Below are 23172 nucleotides of genomic sequence, written 5' to 3'. Positions count from 1 at the left end.
CCGAGAGCTGAGGGACCGCATCAGGAGGGAGGGTCCCGGAGCAGGGCGGAGGGTGAAACGGCTTCGATGCATCCGCCTGGAGTTCGCTTTATCATCATCGCCGTCTTCAGCCTCACCTTTAACAGCTGTCGGGCATGTGCTGTGGGCACCGTGCCAAACGTCCCACGCTTTCCGGCTTTAATCCGAACAACCTGTCATCAGTCCCACGGAGCTATCATCAGCGCCGCTCCACAGTGGAGGAGAGGGAGACCCGGACGCACAGTAACTGTCCTGGGTGTCCTCTGCCAGCCCAGGCCATCTGACTCAGGAGCGCTGCACCGGCTCATACACCACGCCCCCTGCCCTCTCATAACAAGAGCTGGTATTTCTTGGGCATTTCCTACCAGATCAGTCTTCTCCATGGATTGTTTCAAATCTGAACTACCGTCCTCTGATTGTAGAGACCTGTATAAAGCCCATATTGCAGAGGAGCAAACTGAGGCAGCTCAGAAATGTGAAGGGCCTCGGTGGAGGTCACAGAACCCAGAGGTGCTGGGCTCGAGTAAAGGCCTGTCCAAATCCCACAGTTAGGAGGGTGTCCCTACGCCCTGCCCAGTGCAAACTCCTCATTTTATTTTATTTTATTTTTTAATGTATTTATTTATTTGGCTGTACCGGGTCTTAGTCTCAGCACCAAGCTCCTTGTTTATCCATGGCAAAACTGAGATCCAAAGGGAACAGGGGCTTGCTAAAATCACACAGGAGTCAGCAGCAGCACTGGGATGCAGGTCTCCATTGAATCCCTCACAGATAGTTCCCATTTTACAGATGAGCTAACCGAGGCATGGAAAAAGAGCGGCAGAGAAGGCTAAAGGAAGAGCTGGGTTGGTGGCTGCACAGAGGTTCCTGGGAGCACCTTCCCTCCTTGCCAGATCCCCCAAGACCTGTGCTTTGGGGCCAGGCTCCTAGTTTCAGCCAGCTTGACCCTGGGCCCATCTCTCCACAGGTTCAGATTTCCTACCATTCCAGCCGAGACTCCTCGCCCCTGGCCTACGCGCTGCTCTACCTCACCTGTGTGGGTAAGTCGGGGGCCTCAGCCAAGGGCAGGGTGAAGGTGGTGTCAGGCTGGATAAACACCAGTGGGGCAAATGGAGAACCGGAACTCAGATCCTGTGGTGCTCAATAAACTTGGACCCCAGCTTATATCATCCTCAAGACAAACTTCAGATGGGTTTGCTGTCTGACGCAGGGTACCCAAAGCCGGTGCTGTGACTGCCTAGAGGGATGGACGGGGAGGGAGGTGGGACGACTCGAGTTTAAGAGGGAGGGGACGATGTATACCTCTGGCTGACTCATGCTGATGTATGGCAGAGACCATCACAATATTGTAAAGTAATTATCCTCCAATTAAAAATAAAATTTAAAAAAAGTCCAGGTGAAAGTCAACATTTTAAAGCTTTTAGAAGAGAATGTCTCTTCAACTTCAAAGTAGTCAGAAGTTTTCTTTAACAAGGCAAAACAAAAGCACAGCCCATTGGGGGCAAGATTGCTAAATTAGACTCTACTGAAATGGAAATCTTCTATGCAACGGAGGACAAGGACAAAGTCAGACTAGGAGAAGCAATTTGCAATGCGTATGCCTGGATCAGCGTTTGCAGGTAATGGAGAATGCTGATCAATAAGAAAGAACAACCAAACAATTAATAGAAATAAGCAAAAGACAGAAACCAGCAAATCACAGTGGAGAAAATCCTAGTGCTCAGAACCCAAATGAAAAGATACTCAGCATAGAGCTGCCAAGGATGTAGGACTGAAACTCCTTCTACCAGGCGTGGGGTTCACGCTGGGGCAACCATTTCGGAGGGCAAGAAAGTTAGCAAGAGAGTTGAAAAGGCTCTGCCTGCAGGAGGCGTGTTAGGAAGCAGAGCCGCTGAGTTACAGGGAGGGAACATTTCAGCTGTGATAGATGCTCCCAGATGGCTCTCCCGAAAGGCCTACCTTCTTATATGCCTGCCAGCAGCTCAGGGGAGTGTCTTGCCAACACTGTCCGTTTCCAGCCTCTTCTGTTTTTCCGGCCTGAGAGGTCAGCGCCTCAGGGTTGCTTTCCTCTGCCTCCGTTTAGTTAGGACTGAGGTTGGGGATCTCCCTGCCTACGCCTCCCTGGACACACACCCACACCTTGTTTACTGGAAAATTACACATACAGAAAAGTACGTATGTATTGGTTTGGCAAAAAAAGTTTGGTTTTCTTAACACGTTATGGAAAAACCCGAACGAATTTTTAGGCCAACCCGATATGAGTGTGTGTGTGTTGGCGGGGTTGGAGGGGCGGATACAAGAACAGCTAGAAAGCAAAGCCTTGAGCAGCCATCGCCCAGGTCAAGACATAGAACAGGGAACATGACCAGCACCCCAAAGTACCCCCAGGCCCTCTCTGATTGTAACTCGCTCCTTCCCCTACGGTAACCACCGTCTTGTGATAAATATTTCCTTTCCTTTCTTTATGGTTTTGTCATCTGAATAGGCACACCCAATTCATACAGTCTATTTTTATCTGCCTTGGCCTCTGTCTGGGGGGGTCACGTTGTGCCTTTCGCCCCGCCTTACGTTTCTGAGACTCATCCCCTTCTTGTATGGTGGTTGAGTATCTTTTCACATATTTAAAAATCATTTCAATTTTTTTTCTCTCTCCCTTGAAGGTTTCATGTGTACCGTAAAACCTCCCCCAGCTTCTGGGGAGAGTGGTTAAGAAGGTGGGATGGAGGCGGGGATACGAGGGGAAGCTGAGGCTCAGAACCACGCGGCCAGTAGGTGCCAGAGCCTAGGTCCACATCCACGATTATCTGACACCAAAGTCCAGGCTCACTGGCCCATCCCTGGGAGACGAGGGAGCTTCATACAGACCCAGAATGTCCCAGGCAACCCAGGCGCGGGGCAGAGTGTCCCCCAGACAGTGAGGGTTACAGGGGGGCAGAAGAGGGAGAATTCAGGGAAGGCTTCCTGGAGGGGGCAGCATTTGACCTGGGTTTTCACTCTGACCCTGCATCTTCCCCAAGGCCTCTTTCCCCAGCCCGGGGAGGGAGGCTCCAAATGCTCCTACCTCTGGGTAGCGTCTTCTTGGAAATGATTTGCATTTGTCTGGCCCCAGAATGGGCCCTGAGACTGAGGCTAAAAGGCGGAGGTCGTGGGCCTGTGCTGGGCTCCTGGGAGGCTTGTCGTGACTCACCCTCTGCCCTGTCCTTGCAGATATCACCCTGGACTGTGACCTGAACTGTGAAGGCAGGCAGGACAGGGACTTTGTGGACAAGGTAGGCTATCTCTGCCTGGACCCAGAAAGGGACATGGAGTTCGCAGCTGCTCTAGGCTGGGTTAAAAGGGGTGAGGTCATTAGAGGTATCCCCCTGCCTCCCAGCTGATGTCAAGGCCAGTGGAGCCAACCCAAGAATGGCTGGGGATTGTCTTTCACTGGCAGAAAAAGCATCATCAAGGACTGTAAGCACACGCGTGCCCAGCCCTGGGCTAGGTCTCCCTTTGTAGGGACAAGTCCTTCTGGATTTTCAATCTAGGCTGGGGGTTGGCAAACTTTTTTTTTTTGGTAAGAGCAAGATAGTAAGTGTTTTAGGCTTTGCAGGCCATCCTGTCTCTGCTGCAACGGTTCGATTCTGCCAGTGTAGGACGAAAGAGCTACATAGTCAATATGGGGAAAAGGATGTGACGGTGTTCCAATAAAACTTTATTTAGAAAAACAGGCAGTAAGCTAGATTGTAGCATGCGGACCCCCTGACCTATGTGAAAAGGAAATCTACCAAGTCCGAAACTATAGAAGAACTCTGGGCTGAATTGTGGCGGCACTGAAGACGCTGGGAGTTCAGAGGTCACGCTGGGCTTTGTGAGCAAGGGAGAAGTCCACCTGAGCTGGGCTCCAGAGTTCGGCAAGAGGCAGGGCGTTTCAGCTGGAAGGAGCAGCAGGAGCCAAGGAGGGAAGACAGACCTCATCCTCAGACAGCTGTCTGTTGGAAAAGGGAATGCTGGCTGGAGGCATGCCACAGACAGCTGTGAAAGAGGCTGTCGTTTGAGTAGCAGGAGCTGCTGTGTTCCTCGAGCTCCTTTGGGCTCAGGGCAGAGAAGAGAGGAGGGCTGAGGAACAAGGCCCGGAGGGAGCCGGGGAGGGGGGCGCAGGCCTGGCCAGAGCCCCCGTCACCGCTGTGCTTTGCCATCGGCAGCGGCAGTGGGTCTGGGGACCCAGTGGGCACGGAGCCATCCTGCTGGTGAACTGCGACAGAGACAGTATGAGCTCTGACGACCAGGACAACTGTGACCACCACGTGCGCTGCCTGCAAGGTGAGGGGCGCCCTGCCGGGAGTCTCACCCACGAGGGGGCTCTGAAGGCAGAGCCTGGGGCCAGAGGTTCAGCTTCCAGGCGAGCCTTAATGTTCCTTAAAACCTGCCCCTCCCCAGCACCCCAGCGCCAGCAGGCACCCCTGCCAGGGCAGAACTTGAGAGGAGCAGCCTCCTCTTCTTCCCCCTCCAGGCTTGGAAAGTGCTAATGCTGAGCACCTACTGTGCGTCAGAGCCTTTCCCCAAATTCTCATCTAAGCATCCAAGCAGGAGGGTGGCCTCCCCCAAATTCAGAGATGACGATGTTGACACTCAGAGGTCAGGGGATCCCCGAAGTCACTCAGTCAGCCTGCGGCAGGTCCAAGGTTCCTATAAACCCAAATCCAGCCTCCTTCCCGCTGGCATCACTGGCCTGGATTTCAGAGATGCCCCATATTCCCTGGTGGCTCAGCTGGTAAAGAATCCGCCTGCAATGCAGAAGAACCAGGTTTGATTCCTGGGTCGGGAAGATCCCCTGGAGAAGGGATAGGCTGCCCACTCCAGCCTTCTTTGGCTTCCCTGGTATACTCAGCTGGTAAAGAATCCACCTTCAGTGCGGGAGACCTGGATTCGATCCCTGGGTTGGGAAGGTCCACTGGAGAAGGGAAAGGCTACCCACTCCAGTATTCTGGCCTGGAGTATTCCATGGACTGTGTAGTTCATGGGGGCCTGGAGAATTCGATGGACTGTATGGTCCATGGGGTTGCAAAGAGTCAGACACAACTGAGCACTTTCCACATTCTAAGTCCATCCTGAGCCACGTGCATGGCCCCATGAAGGACGCCTTGGCAGTGTCCTGGGTGTGGGTCAGGGGCTTCACCCACGAGATGCCCAAGCTACTCTGAAAGTTGGCAGGATCATTTCAGAGACTGGAGCACTGAGGCTCCGGGAGGGAGGGGCCGGCCCAGGGCAGCAGCAAGTGACACTGGGCCTGAAAGGAGAGCCCTTACCCGCCTGCTGCCCGGACGGCCTTCTCACCGTACGTTGCTCCTGCACTCCTGCCCTGGGCCAGGCAGCGGGCTGGCCACTTGGCACTTCTGTTTCTATGGGCAGAGGAGGAAACGGAGGCACAGAGAGGGCAGGAAGCATCTCACCACTCACACGCGTACAGACATGCTCCTGCTTTGGTCCTGGTGGCTCTCAGTATTTCCACGGGGCGGGCAGAGCTGGGGCTCAGAGACCCAGGACTTGGCACCCTCTACCCTGGGGAGGGGTGGGGTGCTGGAGGCCCCCTGAGCCGCTGCCCTGTGTCTGGCTTCCCAGACCTAGAAGACATGTCTGTGATGATTCTGCGGACACAAGGCCCCAATGCCCTGTTTGACGACCACAAACTCGTCCTCCACACTTCCAGCGCTGACGCCGAGCGGGCGCGGGTGTTCCACGCCTGCGGTGAGTTGATGCCCTCCTTCCCTGCCCGGGGGGTGGGGGATGCTCAGTTTCCCTACCCAGGCTGGGGTGCAGGCTCTGCTCTGGATCCAGGGCCGCCTTGAGGGCCCAGAGGAAGAAGCATCAGATGCTCGAGTTTCACGACTGGTTGCCTGGTGTCCCTGGCACAGCCGTGCCCAAGATGGTTTTAGCAGATGAATGCATTTTTAAACATATTTTAAGCACGTTTAAAAATTTTGATTATCAAAACTTTCGAGCATACCCAGAAGCATAACACTGTGAAGAACCCTTATATGCCAACCACTCAGATTCAACAAGGATCGCTATTTTGCTTCTCTTACTTGATCTGTCCTTTCTTGTTTGCTGAAGTGTTTCAAAGCCAGTCCCAGACACCCTGGCTCCTCTGTTCAGTCTGCATCTCCCGCCCACCCCGATAAACCCCAAACCATTGCTTTACATAGCTACAGTGTCATTATCACGAATGCAAGCAAGGATATATAATACTTCAAAAAATACAAATATGTATTTGGGTTTTTCTGTAAGATGTAACTTTTGGGGCAACACAATACGAGTAGTAATATGCTCATTTTAGAAATACGGAAGTATGTAAAGTTAAAAATGAGAGTTCTCTACCCAACTCCAAAACCTGAGTCTTAACACGTGTCCTCTGTTGGCCATTTCGTGTGTGTTCTTCCGGACATTTTTTTATGTGCACTGATCGTGCTTGGTGCGTGCGTCCACATTCTGCGGTCCACATGGTTTCTCTCACCGAGTTATGCATCCTTCACGTCTCTCTGTGTGTTTGTTTAGCTCTGCTTTGCCTTCCTCCACAGCCGCGTCCTATTTCAAAGCGTGGAGGTGCTGTAACTGATCTGGTCCCGTGAACGTACGGTTTTTGTGGTGTTTTGATTTTGCAGAAATCTTGGTTCCTGGAGGGCAGGGACCGTGCTCACAGCGGTGTCCTGAGCCCTGAACCACACCTCCTAGGGGCATCGTAGGTGCTCAGTAAATAATCTGTGAACACCTTCCACTTGTATTTTATAGGAAAGACACTTACCTAGACAGGGACTTGCTGCTTAGGGGTAAACATTGCTTTGCTAGATGCCACCGAATTGCCCTCTGAAAGATCTGAGCGCCACCTTAGAAAGGAACGCCCTCCCTGCCCCACCCAGACCTGCCCGCACTCGGGTGTGAGCCTCTCTGTCCTCTGCGAGTGGGAGGTGGGAAGCGGGGGTGGTTGTGTGGTTTCCATCGTGTTGGGGAGGCTGCGTGATGCCTCCTGCTCCCGGGCCCCTCGCGAGGCCCCTCTGCCCCCGCCAGGCCCCGGGGACTCCTGCGAGGCATACCGGCACGTGCTCGGCCAGAACAAGGTGTCCTACGAGGTGCACCGCTTCCACGGCGATGAGGAGCGCTTCTTCGTGGAGGGCCTGTCCTTCCCCGACGCCGGCTTCTCGGGGCTCGTCGCCTTCCACGTCACCCTGCTGGACGACTCCAACGAGGTAGGGGCGGCCAGGACAGACAGGGTGGGCAACGGCCTCCCTGCCCAGGAGAGGTGGGTGCCCCCGGCGTGGAGGATCCTGGCCACCCACGGCTGCCTCTCCAGAAACTAAGGAGCTAGCAGCTTGCTTGAGTCCACGGTAGTCCTTGACCCAGCCAGGCGTGGGGCCCCGAGGCCAGTCTGCTTCCCCTCCGGTCTCAACCTGCAGGATTTCTCCGAGTCCCCCATCTTCACCGACACCGTGGTGTTCCGAGTGGCCCCCTGGATCATGACGCCCAGCACCCAGCCGCCCCTGGAGGTGTACGTGTGCCGGTGAGTCGGGGCCGGGTGTCCTCTGACCCTGCTGGCTGCTCTGGCCCTTGAGTCTGCCTGTGTCCTGAACACTCCCCCTGGGCTCGTCCTGAACACTCCCCCCTGGCTCGTCCTGAACACTCCCCCCAGGCTCGTCCTGAACACTCTCCCTGGGCTCGTCCGCAGCGTGAAGAACAACACGTGCTTCGTGCATGCGGTGGCGGAGCTGGCCAGAAGGGCCGGCTGCAAGCTGACTGTCTGCCCGCAGGCTGAGAACCGCAATGACCGCTGGATCCAGGTACCGTGGCCTCTGGGCTGTGAGCGCATCGAGTGACCCCGGCCTGCGGGAGAGGTGGCCCCTCCAACGCAGGGGCTGCTGGGAATATCCAGGAGGACCAGGGCTGCGTCCGCCCTCCCCAGGGCCCTGCTCTTTCTAATTGTAGACCCAGAGCTCTCCCCACTCTCCAGAACTTTCTGGAGACTCAGGCACACTGACATTGAATATGACATCCATTCACCCACAGGATCTGGCCTAGGTACTGGGTGGGGGGGCGGGATGGCAGAGGTGGGGACGCCGGCTCCCTGTCCTCAACGGCCTGGACCAGTGATCCTCCATGTAAGGTCGTTTTTGCCCCAGGGATGCTGCCAAACATCCTACGATATACAGGACAGCCCCCACGACAAAGAACTAGCTGGTTCCAAGTGTCAAGAGAGCCGAGGCTGAGAAGCCCTGGTGCAGAGAATGAATGGGACGGAAATCGCTGTTCCAGCTGTCTAAGACGGATCAGGGGTGCTGGGGGCCTGGAGGCGGGTGGAATCACCCTTGTCTGTGAAGGAGATCAGTGCGGACTGCCTGGAGGGGGCATTTGAGCTGGACCAGATTTGGCAAATGGATAATGACTTGTGTGGTTTATCGAGCACTCCCTGCAGGCCATGCCCAGCATCATTTCATCTTCCTGACAATGCCCTGTCAGTGAAGAAGGAACTCTCAGTGAGGCGAGATGCCTCGGGCCGCAGAGCTGGTGAGGGCCGTGCTGGAGCTCCGTGAACGGTGGTCCTGGCAGAGGGCTGGCCTGCGCAAAGGCCCAGAGGTGGGAGATGTGAGAAGGGGCATCAGCTGTGCTCCTTGGCCAGGATCAAGCTTCTGAGAGGGCTTCCCAGGTGGCACTAGCAGTAAAGAACCTGCCTGCCAATGCAGGAGGCAGAGGAGATAGCAGCTCGATCTCTGGGTCGGGAAGGTCCCCTGGAGGAGGGCATGGCAACCCAGCCCAGTGTTCTTGCCTGGAGAATCTGAGGAGCCTGGTGGGCTACTGTCCATAAGGTCACACAGAGCTGGATGTGGCTGAAGCGACTTAGCATGCACGCAAGCTTCTGCAAAGGGTAAGAACTGAGGTGAGAGGCCTTGAACACCAAGCTAAGAAGCTTCCGTTTCAGTTGGAAGTTCGTCCCAGGAGTTGTTTCAGGACGGGACGCTAGGGCAAGAACTGGCTCGGTCTGGATCCTGGCTGTGCTGTTGACTAGCTGTGTGTCCTTGGGCGGATAACGAGACCGTGCTGTTCCTCACTTTCATCTGCTGTGATATGGGATGATCGCGGTGCCTCCCCATAGGCGTATTGTGAGGCTACAGGAGTTAGCGCTCGTGAAATGCTTGGAGCTGGGCCGGGGACACTCTAGTGAGCTTCTCGCTGGACACACGGTCCATCAGTGCTTGGTTTTCTTTGCCTCCAGGACCAGGGGGCTCAGGACTGACCTGGGCGCGGCACGTGCTCAAAAGGAGGCAGATCTGTGCCTCCTCAGGCCGCCTCTGACCTGCTTGCTATCAGTCCCCAGGGCCGCACGTGGAGGCCATGTGTGATGGCTGGTGCCCAGCAGCCTCTTTGTCCAACTCAGGCCACCCCAAAGCCCTCTCTGCCCCCACTCCCCTGTGACCCAGCACAGGGACACCCTGAGGCCGTGTCCTCGTTCATTCCTGACCTGCCTTGCTCTGTGGCCCTAGGTGAGAAGAGCCCCACCCCCAAACCTCCAGCCCTTCCTCCAACCAGCAGGTATCACGGCCTCTGCCCGCCTCAGTCCTCAAAGGGTAGAGCAGGCCTGAGGCAGAGTGAACAGTCTTCCCCAAAGCCCTGAGTGCCAGGCGAGGGGGGTAAGCTGCTGACCATCCACCACTGGTGTCCCCCGGGTCTGCAGGACGAGATGGAGCTGGGCTACATCCAGGCGCCGCACAAAACCTTCCCGGTGGTCTTTGACTCCCCCAGGAATGGCGAGCTGCAGAACTTCCCTTACAAAAGAATCCTGGTGAGTGTTCGCGACCACAGCTGGGCCTGCAGGCCGAGGGGCTTTGCCCCGAGGGCCAGACTGGGAGCCATGCTCTTCAGGGGTGGGAGTAGGGTTGCCAGGTAAAATATAGGAGAAGCTGGGTTAAGGCTGAATGTCAGCTAAACCATGAGAACTGTTTTAGCATAAGTATGTCCCATATTCTGCATCAGTTCAGTTCAGTCACTCAGTTGTGTCCAACTCTTTGCGACCCCATGAACTGCAGCACGCCAGGCCTCCCTGTCCATCACCAACTCCCGGAGTCCACAAACACCCGTGTCCATTGAGTCAGTGATGCCATCCAAACACTCATCCTCTGTCGTCCCCTTCTCCTCCTACCCTCAATCTTTCCCAGTATCAGGGTCTTTTCAAATGAGTCAGCTCTTCGCATCAGGTGGCCAAAGTATTGGAGTTTCAGCTTCAACATCAGTCCTTCCAATGAACACCCAGGACTGATCTCCTTTAGAATGGACTGGTTGGATCTCCTTGCAGTCCAAGAGACTCTCAAGAGTCTTCTCCAACACCACAGTTCAAAAGCATCAATTCTTCAGTGCTCAGCTTTCTTTATAGTCCAACTCTCACATCCGTACATGACCAGTGGAAAAACCATAGCCTTGACTAGACGGACCTTTGTTGGCAAAGTAATGTCTCTGCTTTTGAATATGCTACCTAGGTTGGTCATAACTTTCCTTCCAAGGAGTAAGCGTCTTTTAATTTCATGGCTGCAGTCACCATCTGCAGTGATTTTGGAGCCCCCAAAAATAAAGTCTGACACTGCATGGAGTATACTAAAAATACATTTATTGTTTATATAAAATTCAAATTGAACTGAGCATGCTCTATATTCATTTATTAAATCTGGGAACCCCAGATGGGGAGGGGAGGCAGGAGAGTGCAGCTGTTAAGAACATAGACTTTGGGGTGGGAGGTGGGAGGAAGGTTCAAGAGGAAGGGGACGCCTGTATACTTAGGGCTGCTTCACGCCGCGTGGCAGAAACCAACCCAACACTGTGGAGCAATTGTCCTCCAAGTAAAAAGAGAAGAACGTGGGCTCTGGGGTCAGAACAGCCCGGCTCTGTCACCCACGTGCTACGCGACCCTACATGAGTAAGTTCCCTTCTCTGAGCCTCGATTTCCTCATCAGTAAAAATGTGTTAGCCCAGGTCTCAGAGATGTTTGTGAAGCAGAGAAAGCACAAACATAGATAGCTGGCGTTATCACTGGTAATAAAGCGGGTGTCTTCAAATGGGCTTACCTGTGAAGCGGAAACAGACTCACAGACACTGAGATCAGTCTTGTGGTTGGCAAGGGGGACGCGGAGAGGGGAGGGGAGGACTGGCAGTTGGGCTCAGCTAATACACAGGATGGACAGACCACGAGATCCTGCTGTGCAGCACAGGGCACCGACTTCAGTATCCTGCGATGAACCACAGTGGAGAAGAATAAGAAAGAGAACGCGTATATATATGTATAACTGAGTCACTTTCTTTACATCAGAAATTAACAAACCGTCGTACTCAACTCTGCTTCCATAAAAAGGGAGAGAATATGTCCTACAGACCCCTCCTGAGAAAAAAGGGGAGACCCCCTTGGCGCCATAGAGAGTGGAGGCTTTTCCCACCCCTCGCTGGGGCATGAAGGTGGGAGGAGCTCTCTCCTGGCCTCAGGACTGTCTAAATTCCTTCTGAGAGACACCCTGGGGAGTTGTCCCTTTTCCTAGATTGAAAGCTGAGGCTCAAAGGACCATCACCTGCCCCTTAGGCCCCGAGAACAGGCCCCTCTAGAGCAGCCAGATACCCGCCCCGCGGCAGGACTGATGGGAGGCCACGCAGAGGACAAAGGAGTGGCCACAGCCCCGGCTCCACATCTAACGGGGGTGTGGGGACCACCTGGCCCTCTCTGCTGTATCCCCGTGACCATGGGGAATAACACGCTCTGAAACGGCAGCAGGGCTGGAGGGCTGTGTATGTCCCAGATTCGGCAGGCATGAGCATGCAGGAAATAGCAGTCAGCTCAGATGTCCATCTTTGACTCAGTGTTTGCATCTGAAGAATGGGTGGCCACTCTCGCCCCATCTTTAAGGAGCTTAGAGCCCAGCAGGTTGGTTCAAGCTCTTCCTGGTGAGCCTGCCCACTCCGAGCCTGACTCCGTTTCCTCAACCAGGGTCCAGATTTCGGCTATGTGACCCGGGAACCACAAGACAACTCTGTAAGCGGCCTGGACTCCTTCGGGAACCTGGAGGTCAGCCCCCCTGTGGTAGCCAACGGGAAGGAGTACCCCCTGGGGCGGATCCTCTTCGGAGGCAACTTGCCTGGGTGAGAGACTGAGGGTGGGTGGTGATGGTGGCTGGGGGAGGGCCGTCCCACTCCTGGAAGAGAAGCAGAGAGGATCAGTGATGAAATGGCAGTCCTGCCCCCCAGACATCGTCCACACTCGTCTCAAGGGGTCTGAGACGCCCAGAGCAAGCAGGGCCCCAAGAGCTCATTCCGTCCAACACTCTCATTTTACAAGTGGGCCCAGAGAGGGTGAGTCACCCAGGGAAGGTCACACAGGAGGCAAAGTTATGACTAGACTTGGGTCTTTGGATTCAGAAAATAAATCCATGTCAATACCAGTGAATACTTATAGAAGAAAATGGTTTTAAGCCTCAACAGTCCCAGGAGAAATTGCATTTAAATCAAGGCTTGTTCACACTGCGATGTAAATGATTAATATCAGATCTTTCCCCGAGAGCGAAAGGAGGGTACAGGACATGAAAACGGAGACAGCAGTGACGCAAAGAAGGGGAGTAACACGATACAGGGGTGCTGACGGAAAACAAAAGGAATCGTGTGACAACGGTTATTTGCTGTGGGAAGACAGCAAGACACAGCCAACCAAATTCAGCAAAGTGGTTAGAACAGACTTGTGCTCAGATAACAGGTGAAACCAGAAGCTTTGAAGGGGACCACCTGTCCTCAAACGCATGATCTCACAGACAGAGGACGTTTGGGCCATGCCATTCAATACTTTTTCAGAAGGCAAGAGTAAAAGGGGGTTTGAGTTCACGAAAATAAAATCCTGGGGCTGTGAGACAAGATCACCCTCTCTCCCTGCTGATATGTGGGAAGCTGAGGCTGCAGCAAGAGAGATGTCAGTTAGACTCTAAGAAGAACTGCCCAGCAGCGGGTTGAATATGCGGGTGACATCTGTCACTTGGAGAACATGAGGGTGGGTCTGAGGGTGGTCTTGAGGATCTGCCTGGATGGGGAGATCGGGATGGTAAGCTGTGATTGAGCTGCCTGTGTCTGCCTCGTAGAGAACTCACCTTGAGTGTAACTTAAATGTATATTTATTCATCATCTTTCCTGATTACAAAGGCAGCGCAAGCTTTTTACAGACGTTGCAGAATCTTGAACTCTCGTCCTTCTGTTTCTGTGTATATTCTCTTCAGTTAAAGTTTTTTTGACCCCTTGGGCCCCAGGTCAAGGGGCCGCCGGGTCACTCAGGTGGTCCGGGACTTCCTGCACGCCCAGAGGGTGCAGCCGCCCGTCGAGCTCTTCGTGGACTGGCTGGCGGTCGGCCACGTGGACGAGTTTCTGAGCTTCGTCCCTGTCGCTGACGGGAAGGTGAGGACCCGGGGGACAGATCTGGGCCCGAGACTGAGCCGAGCGGAGGAGAGGGGCTCAGCTGAGTCTGTTCTCTGCACACAGGGCTTCCGGATGCTCCTGGCCAGCCCCAGTGCCTGCCTCAAGCTCTTCCAGGAAAAGCAGAAGTGGGGTCACGGGGGCGCCCTCCTGTTCCAAGGGGTTGCCGGTGGGTGCTGTGCCCCCCATCGCCGCTTTCCTGTCCCCCTTGCCACATCACGGCTCGAGAGGGAAATGTCCTGCTCTAAGGTGGCCTGTCCCCCAGGTCTGAGACCCCTTGGCTCAGCAGGCCCCGCAGTCCACAGCGGGAGCAGAGCTGGCAGGGAGTGCCCCGGAGGATGATGGGGGGTTGGCCGCGGGCACAGCAGAGTCACAGTCTGGCAGGGAGCGCCACGGTTCATGATGGGGGGTTGGCCACGGCCACTCAGAGACAGGGTCCGCTCTGGGGCGTGTGACCAGTGCGGTCGTACAGGGGCCTCTGCGCCGAAGGGCCTAGCACTCGGGACTCGATGCTCTGCCCCTTCCTGTCTTGAAAGTCTGAATAGTTTGTGTTTTGCGAGTGAAATCTGACTGATCAGTGGAACATCTATTGGGAGCTTGGAGCCCAGGCTCAGGAACATTCCTGCCATGGGCCAAACCTCCCTCCAAGAGAAAAGCATCCACAGAACTTAAAAGCCCCACATGCAACTTCCTACAGCTATTTCCCACCCCCCGGAGCCCAGCTGTAAAATGGAAGAAATACAGTTGCCCCCATCCCCCTCTCTCCCACTGGGACTGTGAACAGACTCCTTGAGCTCAGATCAAACCTGGAAAATTCTCAAATCCAAATTTCATGTACCGGGCAGAGGGAAAGCCGTCTTCATCTTCCTTAGAAGCAGGGGTTTGCAGTGAGCAGGGCCCAGAGAGAGGCTGAGCCCACAGCTGTCGGGCCACGTGTAACCACCGGATGGCCCCAGAGAGCTGATACCAGCGCAGCAGCCACTGATGCCTGGCGTCTCAGTGGTCACCCACCGTGTGCCAGGCCCCAGGCTGCGTGCTCCAGGCATGTGACCCCATCTGACCTCAGGGGGGCCTGTGAGGGTGACTCAGTCTGCTTTACACCCGAGAATGTAGGGCTCAGCAAGGGGAAGTTGCTGGCCCAGCTGCCTCAGGGGGACGCTATGGACCCGCATCTCTACTCCGACGGGAGTGGGGGGAACCAAGCCTGCACGTGGGCAGGTGGGTCCAGCCCTTGGTCGAGGCTTCAGCCCTTCATGAGCACTTGGCTTGGGTCTGAATCACCAGTACCCCAATTTCCCAGCTGCAAAACCTGGGGCAAATCTTTTTACTTCTCTAAGCCTCAGTTTCCTCATCTGTAAAGTGGGGGTGTTGACGCATGCCTCGTGCGGTTGCTGTGAGGACTAAATGAGGTGTTGAGTGTGGAGCCTTGGACTCAGGGCCTGTGCAGGGTAAGAGATTAGTAAATGGAAGCTGTGAGCATCTCAAGACATTGGCTCTGACCTCCCCTGTCCTGCCTGTCTCCACGAGCACTTCATCAGGCCAGGAGAGATGGGTCTGGGGGAGCCCCTTTGCCGTGCAGTCACCTCTTGGAGGTCAAGGACTGGGTTCAGCAGTGTCCATCAGGGCGGGTCCTGGTGGGCAGGTGGGTGACCCAGCTCCATGCCGCACCATTAGCCAAAAAACGAGCGATCGTCATCCAATGCCCGGTGGGGGTCGGGGGTTACATTTCCAATAAGGAGCATCACCACTTCTGATGTGCTCAGATGAAGGCCTCAGGTCCATGCGCTGCAGCAGCCCGCCCTTGCCGTCCTCGCATACCCAGGCTTGCTTAGAGGCCAGGAGGAAACGCCTGGGAGCTGCCGGCTCACCAGCCTTTCGCCTGTGAGCCTGGCCTCTGCTGGTGCCACTCCCACCCTGCCCCTCTCCTTCACAGGCAACCAGGAGGTCAACACCGTCTCCATCAGCCAGGTCCTCTCCAACGGAAACCTCATCAGCTACAATAAGTTTGTGCAGGTACCAGGGCCACAGGCCAGGCGTGGGGGTAGGCATGGCTGGGGACGGGGCTGTGGACAGATATCTGAGGCTCACGGTTTAGGACAGCTCAGGGAGGTGGGTGAGAGGCCCAGACAGAGAGTCTCTAAATCCCGGCTTTCACTCGAGAGAAAAGAGGGGCCACGCCAGGTACATGTGAGGACAAGCATTCCAGGCAGAGGGAACAGCACAGACGATGGCCCTGAGGCGGAACGAAGAGGCCTGGAGCGTTTAAGGACAAAGCTGGGGGCCCCAGAGGAACGAGGAGAGACGGGGCCACCCAGGGCCCCGCAGGGCAGCGCTGGGGCCCTGGCTGTGACTCTGAGCGCGACTGGAGGCCATCTGGGGATCCGAGTGCAGGACAGACTCGATCAGACTTAGGCTTTGGAATGATCTCTCTGCTGCTGGGCTGAGGGATCTGTCTTCTATTACGGCAAGGGGCGGGGGTGGTGACAGGAGGTCCCAGCAGGAAGCAAGGGCACTGCGATCGGATAACCAGAGAGGGGTTTCCGTAAAGGGAGGATTACAAAGGCTCAGGGCAGTTTGAGGAAATCAGCAGGGGCCTATTCCACATTCCCAGGGTCGGAAGAGGGGAGCTCTCACCTCCCCCAGGCCTGGAGGAATTGGCCGAGGAGCATGTTACTGGAGCCTGGAGGGGTCGCTCCAAACACGGCCACAATATTGTAATTAGCCCCCAATTAAAGAAAGAAATTTAAAAAAAAAAAAGGTTGTAAGACAGGAGCTGGGACTGCACAGCCATCCTGCCGTGACCCCAAGTACACTCTCCCAGCAGCGCCCCCACCTTCTGCCACCGCCCCCACGGGCTGAGCCCAGCGGGAAGCCTGCGGGTACAGGAGCCCCTGGTTCCCAAAGGTCAGCCTCCCAGGACGCAGCGCAGGGAAGAAGGGGCAGTGGGTCCAGAAGGACAGACAATATCTAGCACAGGGCCCTCTGAGAAGCGCACGCCCGGGCGGGGGTGACCGTCGCAGGGACCGAATTAGGGACCATGCCTGCAGGAGGGAGGGAGGAAGCGAGTAGAGGAGGCAAGGCGAGCTGGTCCTTGACGGCCTGCAGCCCGGGTCATGCTCAGCAAAGCGGGGTGAGCCGCGAGCCAGTCAGGTCGGCTTGGAGACACCGTCTGCCTTCTGCCCCTGCGCTTAGCCACTGTCCGTGCGCAGCGGGTGTGGGCCTCGGGCGCCCGCACAGGCTGGCTTGCAGGGCTGGAGCTCGCAGCGGGCCCTCGGCAGCTCCAGTCCTGCGAGGGGCAGCTGTGAGAGCCTTGTCGTGGTCACCGCGTGGCGCAAGAAGCCGGAGGCCCGGCCGCAGGGGACGGCGCTGTACCCGCATGGGGGCGGGGTCAGATCGGGCGCGTTGTGGAAGCAGATGGAGGTGCCCGGGACTTGCTGACGCGGAGGCAGAGTGAGAGGAGGGGCGGCGTCGAGCAGGGTTTTCTCTTTCACTGGAGTGCGCGTGCGCGTGGTTAGTCGCTCAGTCATGCTCGACCCTCTGCGACCCCGTGGACCATAGCCCGCCAGGCTCCTCTGTCCGCGGGATTCTCCAGGCAAGAGTCCTGGAACGGTTGCCAGGCCCTCCTCCAGGGAATCTTGCCGACCCAGGGATGGATCCCACCTCCTCTGCACCTCGTGCGCTGGGGGCGGACTTTTTACCCACTGAGCCACCCGGAACCCGATTGCTTTATAATGGTGTGTTAGCCTCCGCTTTAGGAGGAAGTGGGTCAGTTGTATAACACCCCTCCTTGCCCTCCCGCACCCTCCACGCACCTTTCTAAGTCATCAGAGCCCCTAGCTAAGCTCCCTGTGCTGTAGGCAAGCTCCTGCGGGCTATGTGTGGTAGCGTATACACGTCCATGCATTTGGGCCTGGGCAGCGATTAGTTTCCAGGGCTGAAGAATGCGGAAGGGAGGGTGTGGAGGGGCGGGTAGAAATGACTCCTCACCTCTGACGTGCCCGTCAGACACCCAAGTGGAGATGCGCAGGGCTGGTTGTGCCTGCACGTCTGAGCTGAGGGAAAGCGTTGGGCTTTATAAAGTGGCTCCTGTGTGAGTGTTCAGTCACGTCCCGCTCTTTGCTTCCCTATGGACTGAAGCCCACCAGGCTCCTCTGTCCGTGGGATAGTGGCTGGGGGGTAGAAATATGGGAGTTGGCGGTGTCTAGTGTTTTGAACGGTAAGACTGAAGGAGATCCCGGAGGAGTGAGGCTCGAGAAGGGAGTGGGTGGAGGACGGGCCACCCTGAGCCATGCTCTCGTGCCCCCTGCCAGGGGCTGAGGCTGTGGCAGGGGGACCAGCGGGTGGAGGACGGGGCACCCTGAGCCATGCTCTCGTGCCCCCTGCCAGGGGGTGAGGCTGTGGTGGGGGGACCAGCGGGTGGAGGACAGGGCACCTTGAGCCACGCTCTCGTGCCCCCTGCCAGGGGGTGAAGCTGTGGCGGGGGGACCCGAGCAGGCATGTTTTGATGAAGGCTCACAAGGAGTAGGTTCGTGTGGAGGGCTGACCTGTGGGCACTTGGGCATCTTGTCCATCCTTAACCAGACGTGCCCCCGTGGGCCTCCCCCCACCACACCTGCAAGGCCTCCCTGACTTCCCCGTCCCCCTCCCCAGAGCTGCATCGACTGGAACCGGGAGGTGCTGAAGCGGGAGCTGGGCCTGGCCGAGCGGGACATCGTGGACATCCCGCAGCTCTTCAAGATGGAGAGGAGGAAGGCCGTGGCCTTCTTCCCGGACTTGGTGAGGCCGTCAGCCGGGACTTTGGGTTTTGTCAGATTAGGCGCCAAGCCTCTACTCCCCCGGGGGCCAAACGCCCGGCACCGCTGTGTTGGGGTTGAGGGACCGGGGCTGGGGGCAGGGAGACTCAGAGGTCCCACGGTCCCAGCGGAAGGACCTCTTCTTGACCGGTTGTCACAATCACCACGGAATGCTCACTGGCCAAGCCTGCACTCCAGGGCCGTCTGGGAAGGCCGTCCTCTCCTCCCAGGGACCCAGCTGGTATTTGTGCAGTGAGCGAAAGATGGCGTGAGGCCATGCGGGTAGCATCCACCGGAAGGTCAGACAGCCCTTTCCCCCGGCTCCCGGACGCTCACCCACCCCCTGCATATTTAACGTTCCCTGTGTGAGATGCAGAGATGACTCAGGCTGCTCCCTGCTCCCAAGGAGCTACCAGTCAAATCTGGTCGGGGAGAAACTCGCTTCACCTCTCTGAGGGTTTGTCCCAAAGATCTACCTTGTGTGATAAAGTGGTGTGCCAGATCAGAGGTGAAACAAAGCACTTCCAGCCTGAGAGGTAGGCCTGGAGACCCAAGAGGGCTCCGTGGAAGAAGTGGCCTTTGATTGAGCCTGGGGGCTTTGCCTCTGATGTCTCTGAAACTTGAACTTGCATCTGGAACACGGGGACCTCGGGGCCCCACCCCAGGCGTTCCGATCCCGCAGGGGCCTGAGACTCGCTGCCTTTCTAACAGCGAACCCCCAGGCGCTCTCTGAGGCCCACCCTTCGAGCAGCACAGCTCCCTCCTGCCTCTTTCCCTCCCTCTCGAGCCCTCCCCACCTCCATCCCTCGGAGGAACCAGACTCGCCCATCGTCAGAGGCTTGCGGGCAGCCTGTCCACACCACCCTTGCTTCATCCCTCCTCCTCCTTCCCCTTTCTGACTGTTTGCCCTCCTTGATTTCCCCTCTTGCAAAGCCTCTTATCACTCCCTTTCCTTCCTGCATCTCCAAGGAGGCTTTGCAATAAGGCCCGTGCCCCCAGAAGCTTGTGCAGCGCTCCAGATTCTTGTGTTTGTAGGAAACAGAAGACCACCAAAGTGGGTTTCGGCCAGAGCCGAAGATTTAGCATAAGGACCCCAGGAAGGCCTGTGGCGGGGTGGCCACTGTGGGGGGCGTTAGGAGGGCCTGGAACCAGCTCCTGTTTCCACAGCTACACTGCTCATCCACCCCCACCCCCACCACTGCCTCCTCCTTTTCTTGGCCTCCCTAGCCTCTGTGTCCCAGGGGACAGACATGAATATGGCCACACCGAAGGGCAGACACAGGGAGAGAGAGACTCAGCTCTCCCACCATGGTAACGGCACCAGCCGAGGAGGGAATCTGATCGGCCCCGCTTGGGTCACACATCTACCCTGGTCCCATCAGCTGTAGCCTGGGAATTCAGGATTCCGTAGCACAGACATGGCAGCTGCCTACCAACGAGGAGGGCAGCCGCCAGAGAGAGAAGTTCTCATCGTGAGCTCTGCACGTGCACAGCTGGTTAGGGTTCTTGCCAGGCCACGTCCCTCCCTTGCTGCCTGAGGGGCGAGTGGCTGTTTGCGAGGTGGCTTCAAAGACAGCACCAGGCCCTGCTGAGCATAGAGAAGGTGCTGGGTGGGAGCCGATGCTGCCCCTGACCTGGGCGCCCCCTTTGCAGGTGAACATGCTGGTGCTGGGCCAGCACCTGGGCATCCCCAAGCCCTTCGGGCCCGTCATCAATGGCCGCTGCTGCCTGGAGGAGAAGGTGCGGTCCCTGCTGGAGCCGCTGGGTCTCCACTGCACCTTCATCGACGACTTCACCCCGTACCACATGCTGCACGGCGAGGTGCACTGCGGCACCAACGTGCGCCGGCAGCCCTTCTCCTTCAAGTGGTGGCACATGGAGCCCTGAGCCGGCCGCCGCCTCGGGAGGCTCCTGGCCTGGACTTGGTGGCACGTGGAGCCCTGAGCCGGCCGCCTCCACCCTTCACCCCTGGGGTGGGCCGTCCGCCTGGGCGATGGAGGCCGAAACAGGCCCCTGAACGATAAGTATCAAGAGACCCCAAGGTTCCGGACGGAGCACCCGCTCGGAGGCCTTTTCCTCCAAGTGTTCACACGCCTCGCCTGCCGCCCGTGCGGTTCTCAGACTTGATCCCCTTGGCTTCCCAAGAAGGACCTCGTTTATTGTGGTCTGTCTTGCAGATCTGCATGACTCACGGGGACTCCTCCAAACATTCCCCTCTCCTTCCCCAAATCCTCTGTGTGGAGCCTAGTTCCCTCTGGAGTCTAGAAACATCCACACCCCTCCTCTGCCCTCTTGGCCTGTGTGTTCTAATGAAGGAAGGACCCACGATCCTGCTTTGGTCTGATTGCCTCTCGCTCTGCAGGGGAACTCATTTGTTAAAGTCACAGGACAGGAGAGATTTAGCCCAGAGCCTCACCCACAGGGAAGGAGCAGAGGTCTGTTAGACTGAGGTGGGACCAGCATTCCAATTCTGACCAGCTGTGGAAATCGCCCTTGCCCAGCGCCCAGCAGAGCACGTGCTTCTAGACGTATGCTGAAGCAACATTAGCGACTCCTTACTTAGCCTGAGAAACATCTCATCATCTGACCTTTAGAAATCTGGCTTGGGGAATTCCTGGAGACTGGGAAGACTGGGTACAAGGGTGAAGAACATCCTTCATAAGACATAAGGTGCTTTAGTGGCCCTGGGGCTCTCTGCAGGAGGGGAGACCCCTGGTACAATCAGTCCTGGGCTTTCTGTTGACCCCAGGTCAACGTTCCATGTCCTGCTTTCCCTCAGGAGAAGGGGCCTGGTGGGGCCAAACCCACCGAGACCACTCAGGACAGGAGGGCTGTGGGGATGGACCAGTCTGAGCTCAGGTGGGCAGGGAAAGGGGTGTGGTGGCTTTCTCCAGGTGTATGTCTGTTCCATGGGTGCTCTGTGTGGGGCCAGCTGTGCTTCCATCACTGGCTAATAAATGGACAGAAACACAAACAGCGTGAACCTCATTTGGCTCCCTCTAGACAGCAGGAGCAGAGGGCTTTCTTGCAGCTGAAGCATCTGCTTGCCTAGGCCTCCAGGAATTTGAGGCTGAGCAGCCCAAACGTTGGTTAAGACTGTGAGGTTGTTCCATCTTGGCCACGGGACTCATCCCATGGGTCACCATGGCCAGTTGCAATGATACAATGTGAAAATGCAAGCCCAGGGGTCAAATGCCCGGCTGCCAGGACCGAGTGAGCATGGCAGGGCGAGGGTCTGGGCTGTGGCCGGAAAGTTGCACTGTGAGTGTGGCAATGTGAAGCCAGGGTGTGGACCTTGGGGAAGCTTGCGTGTGCCCTGAGTGACACCCTCCTTCCTGTCCACGGGGAGGCCGTGGCCACCCCGTAAAGGCCCCGAGGGCTTGCTCTGGAGCCCCAGGAAGTCGCTCCCTGTGCTCCTCCCTGCGAACCCCGGTGTTCTCTCTGGGGGTGCAAGCCTCAGAACAACTCACTCAGCCCCAGGGCTGGGTGGTTTCCGGGTGGTTAGCAAAGACCCCACAGCCTCCCCCCAGCATCCCTCCTGGCCGCTGTTTACCTAGAATCTCTGAAATAGACTCCCACCGCCCCTCACATGACCGGATTCCAACAGAATAAGCCCACTTCCAAAGGAAACTGAGACCAATGAGGGTGTTGAGAAAACTGTATTTTTTGAAAGAGTTTCAGTGGAGGTACATGCCTCCAGATGGCAAGTGCCTAAAATTGGAAGAACTCAGATGGGTTCCCAAGCAGGCATTTCTCACCCCGGATGCCCCCAGACTGACCACGAGGTCCTCTTCGTGAGGCCGCGGGTGGACCCAGCAACACGTCTGAGACACTTCTCGTGGCTCAAGCGTGACTCCTGTGCTCCAGGAAGGCTCCTGCAGGAACCTCGCCTCGATGGCAGAGGAAGCAAAATCAGCCCCCACCTGGGCCCTGCAGACGCCGTCACCTGTCCGCACGGCAGCGGTATAGCCACTGCATGCGTTCCTCTACTGCTCTAGCAAACTGCCACCGGCTCAGTGGCTTAAAACAAAGCAGATTTATAATCTTAGATTCTGGAGGTCAGAAGTCTGGAAGGCGTTGTTTCTCCAGGCAGCCCGAGTGGGGAATCGCTTCTCTAAGTTTCCCGGCTTCCAGGGGCCTCCTGCACTCCTTGGCTTGTGGCCCCTTCCTCCAGCTTCAGAGCCTGTGTTGCAGTGTCACACATTCCCCCAACTCTTCTGCCCTCTTCCACTTCCTGGGACCCTTGTGATCGGGCCCAGATGGATAAGCCAGGCTCCTCCAGCGTCTCTGGGTCAGCTGATTCACAACCTTGATTCCATCTGCAGCCTCGATTCCCCTTTGCCATGTAAGGTAACATGTTCATAGGTTCTGGGAGTTTGGGCGTGGACCCCCTTGGGGGGCGGTTATTCTGGCCACCGCAACCAGACTGGCCCCTCTGATCTCCACAATCTGGACCACAATCGCCCCCTCCGAAATCCAGCTTGGCCTCTTGACAGGTGTCATGGAGTCAGCAGGAGAGGTGCCGTCCGTGAACAGGTGTCACGGAGTCAGCAGGAGAGAGGTGCCGTCCGTGAACTCCTCCTCCAGCACTTGCGTTCAGTCCTGACCCTCAACACCGGCCTGAGACCCGGGGTCCCGTGGATGCAGGCTGGGTGGCTCCTAAGAGCACCGCAGGCTGCCTCTTCAAGCCTGGGGCAAGGGTCCCCTCCGCCCGGGCCGCCCCAGATGGCTGCCTGCGGTGCGCCGTTTGGTCCCTGGAAAGCCCCGGGGAGACCAGAGTGAGGCCTGAGTTCTTGTGGAGCAACTCCTTCCTCTCCCCCACCCACACTGTGGTTCCTTCCACACGGGGTCAGCTTGACCCTGGGGAGTGAAGACGGAGGTCCCAAGGGAGCCGGAAGGGGGCTTGACT

At 56.9% G+C, this 23172-nt stretch overlaps 1 protein-coding gene across 1 annotated transcript in view; it reads left to right on the top strand.

The window, feature by feature from the left end:
- Positions 1–21228, top strand: part of PADI3 (peptidyl arginine deiminase 3) — a 29994-nt gene extending 8766 nt beyond the window's left edge. The window contains exons 3-16 of the mRNA XM_027522265.1: positions 986–1058; positions 3226–3287; positions 4203–4320; positions 5620–5745; positions 7063–7241; positions 7449–7552; positions 7718–7829; positions 9719–9826; positions 12008–12159; positions 13308–13452; positions 13537–13639; positions 15404–15483; positions 18121–18246; positions 19917–21228. Of these exons, the coding sequence (XP_027378066.1) occupies positions 986–1058; positions 3226–3287; positions 4203–4320; positions 5620–5745; positions 7063–7241; positions 7449–7552; positions 7718–7829; positions 9719–9826; positions 12008–12159; positions 13308–13452; positions 13537–13639; positions 15404–15483; positions 18121–18246; positions 19917–20150 (1722 nt within the window). The 3' untranslated portion in view covers positions 20151–21228. The remainder of the gene's footprint in view (positions 1–985; positions 1059–3225; positions 3288–4202; positions 4321–5619; positions 5746–7062; positions 7242–7448; positions 7553–7717; positions 7830–9718; positions 9827–12007; positions 12160–13307; positions 13453–13536; positions 13640–15403; positions 15484–18120; positions 18247–19916) is intronic.
- Positions 21229–23172: the final 1944 nt, after the last annotated feature.

Source organism: Bos indicus x Bos taurus, chromosome 2 (assembly GCF_003369695.1).
Source record: "Bos indicus x Bos taurus breed Angus x Brahman F1 hybrid chromosome 2, Bos_hybrid_MaternalHap_v2.0, whole genome shotgun sequence".
Taxonomy (NCBI): Eukaryota; Metazoa; Chordata; class Mammalia; order Artiodactyla; family Bovidae; genus Bos; species Bos indicus x Bos taurus.
Note: the sequence above shows the minus strand (reverse complement) of the source record. Positions and strands in the feature narration are given on the sequence as shown.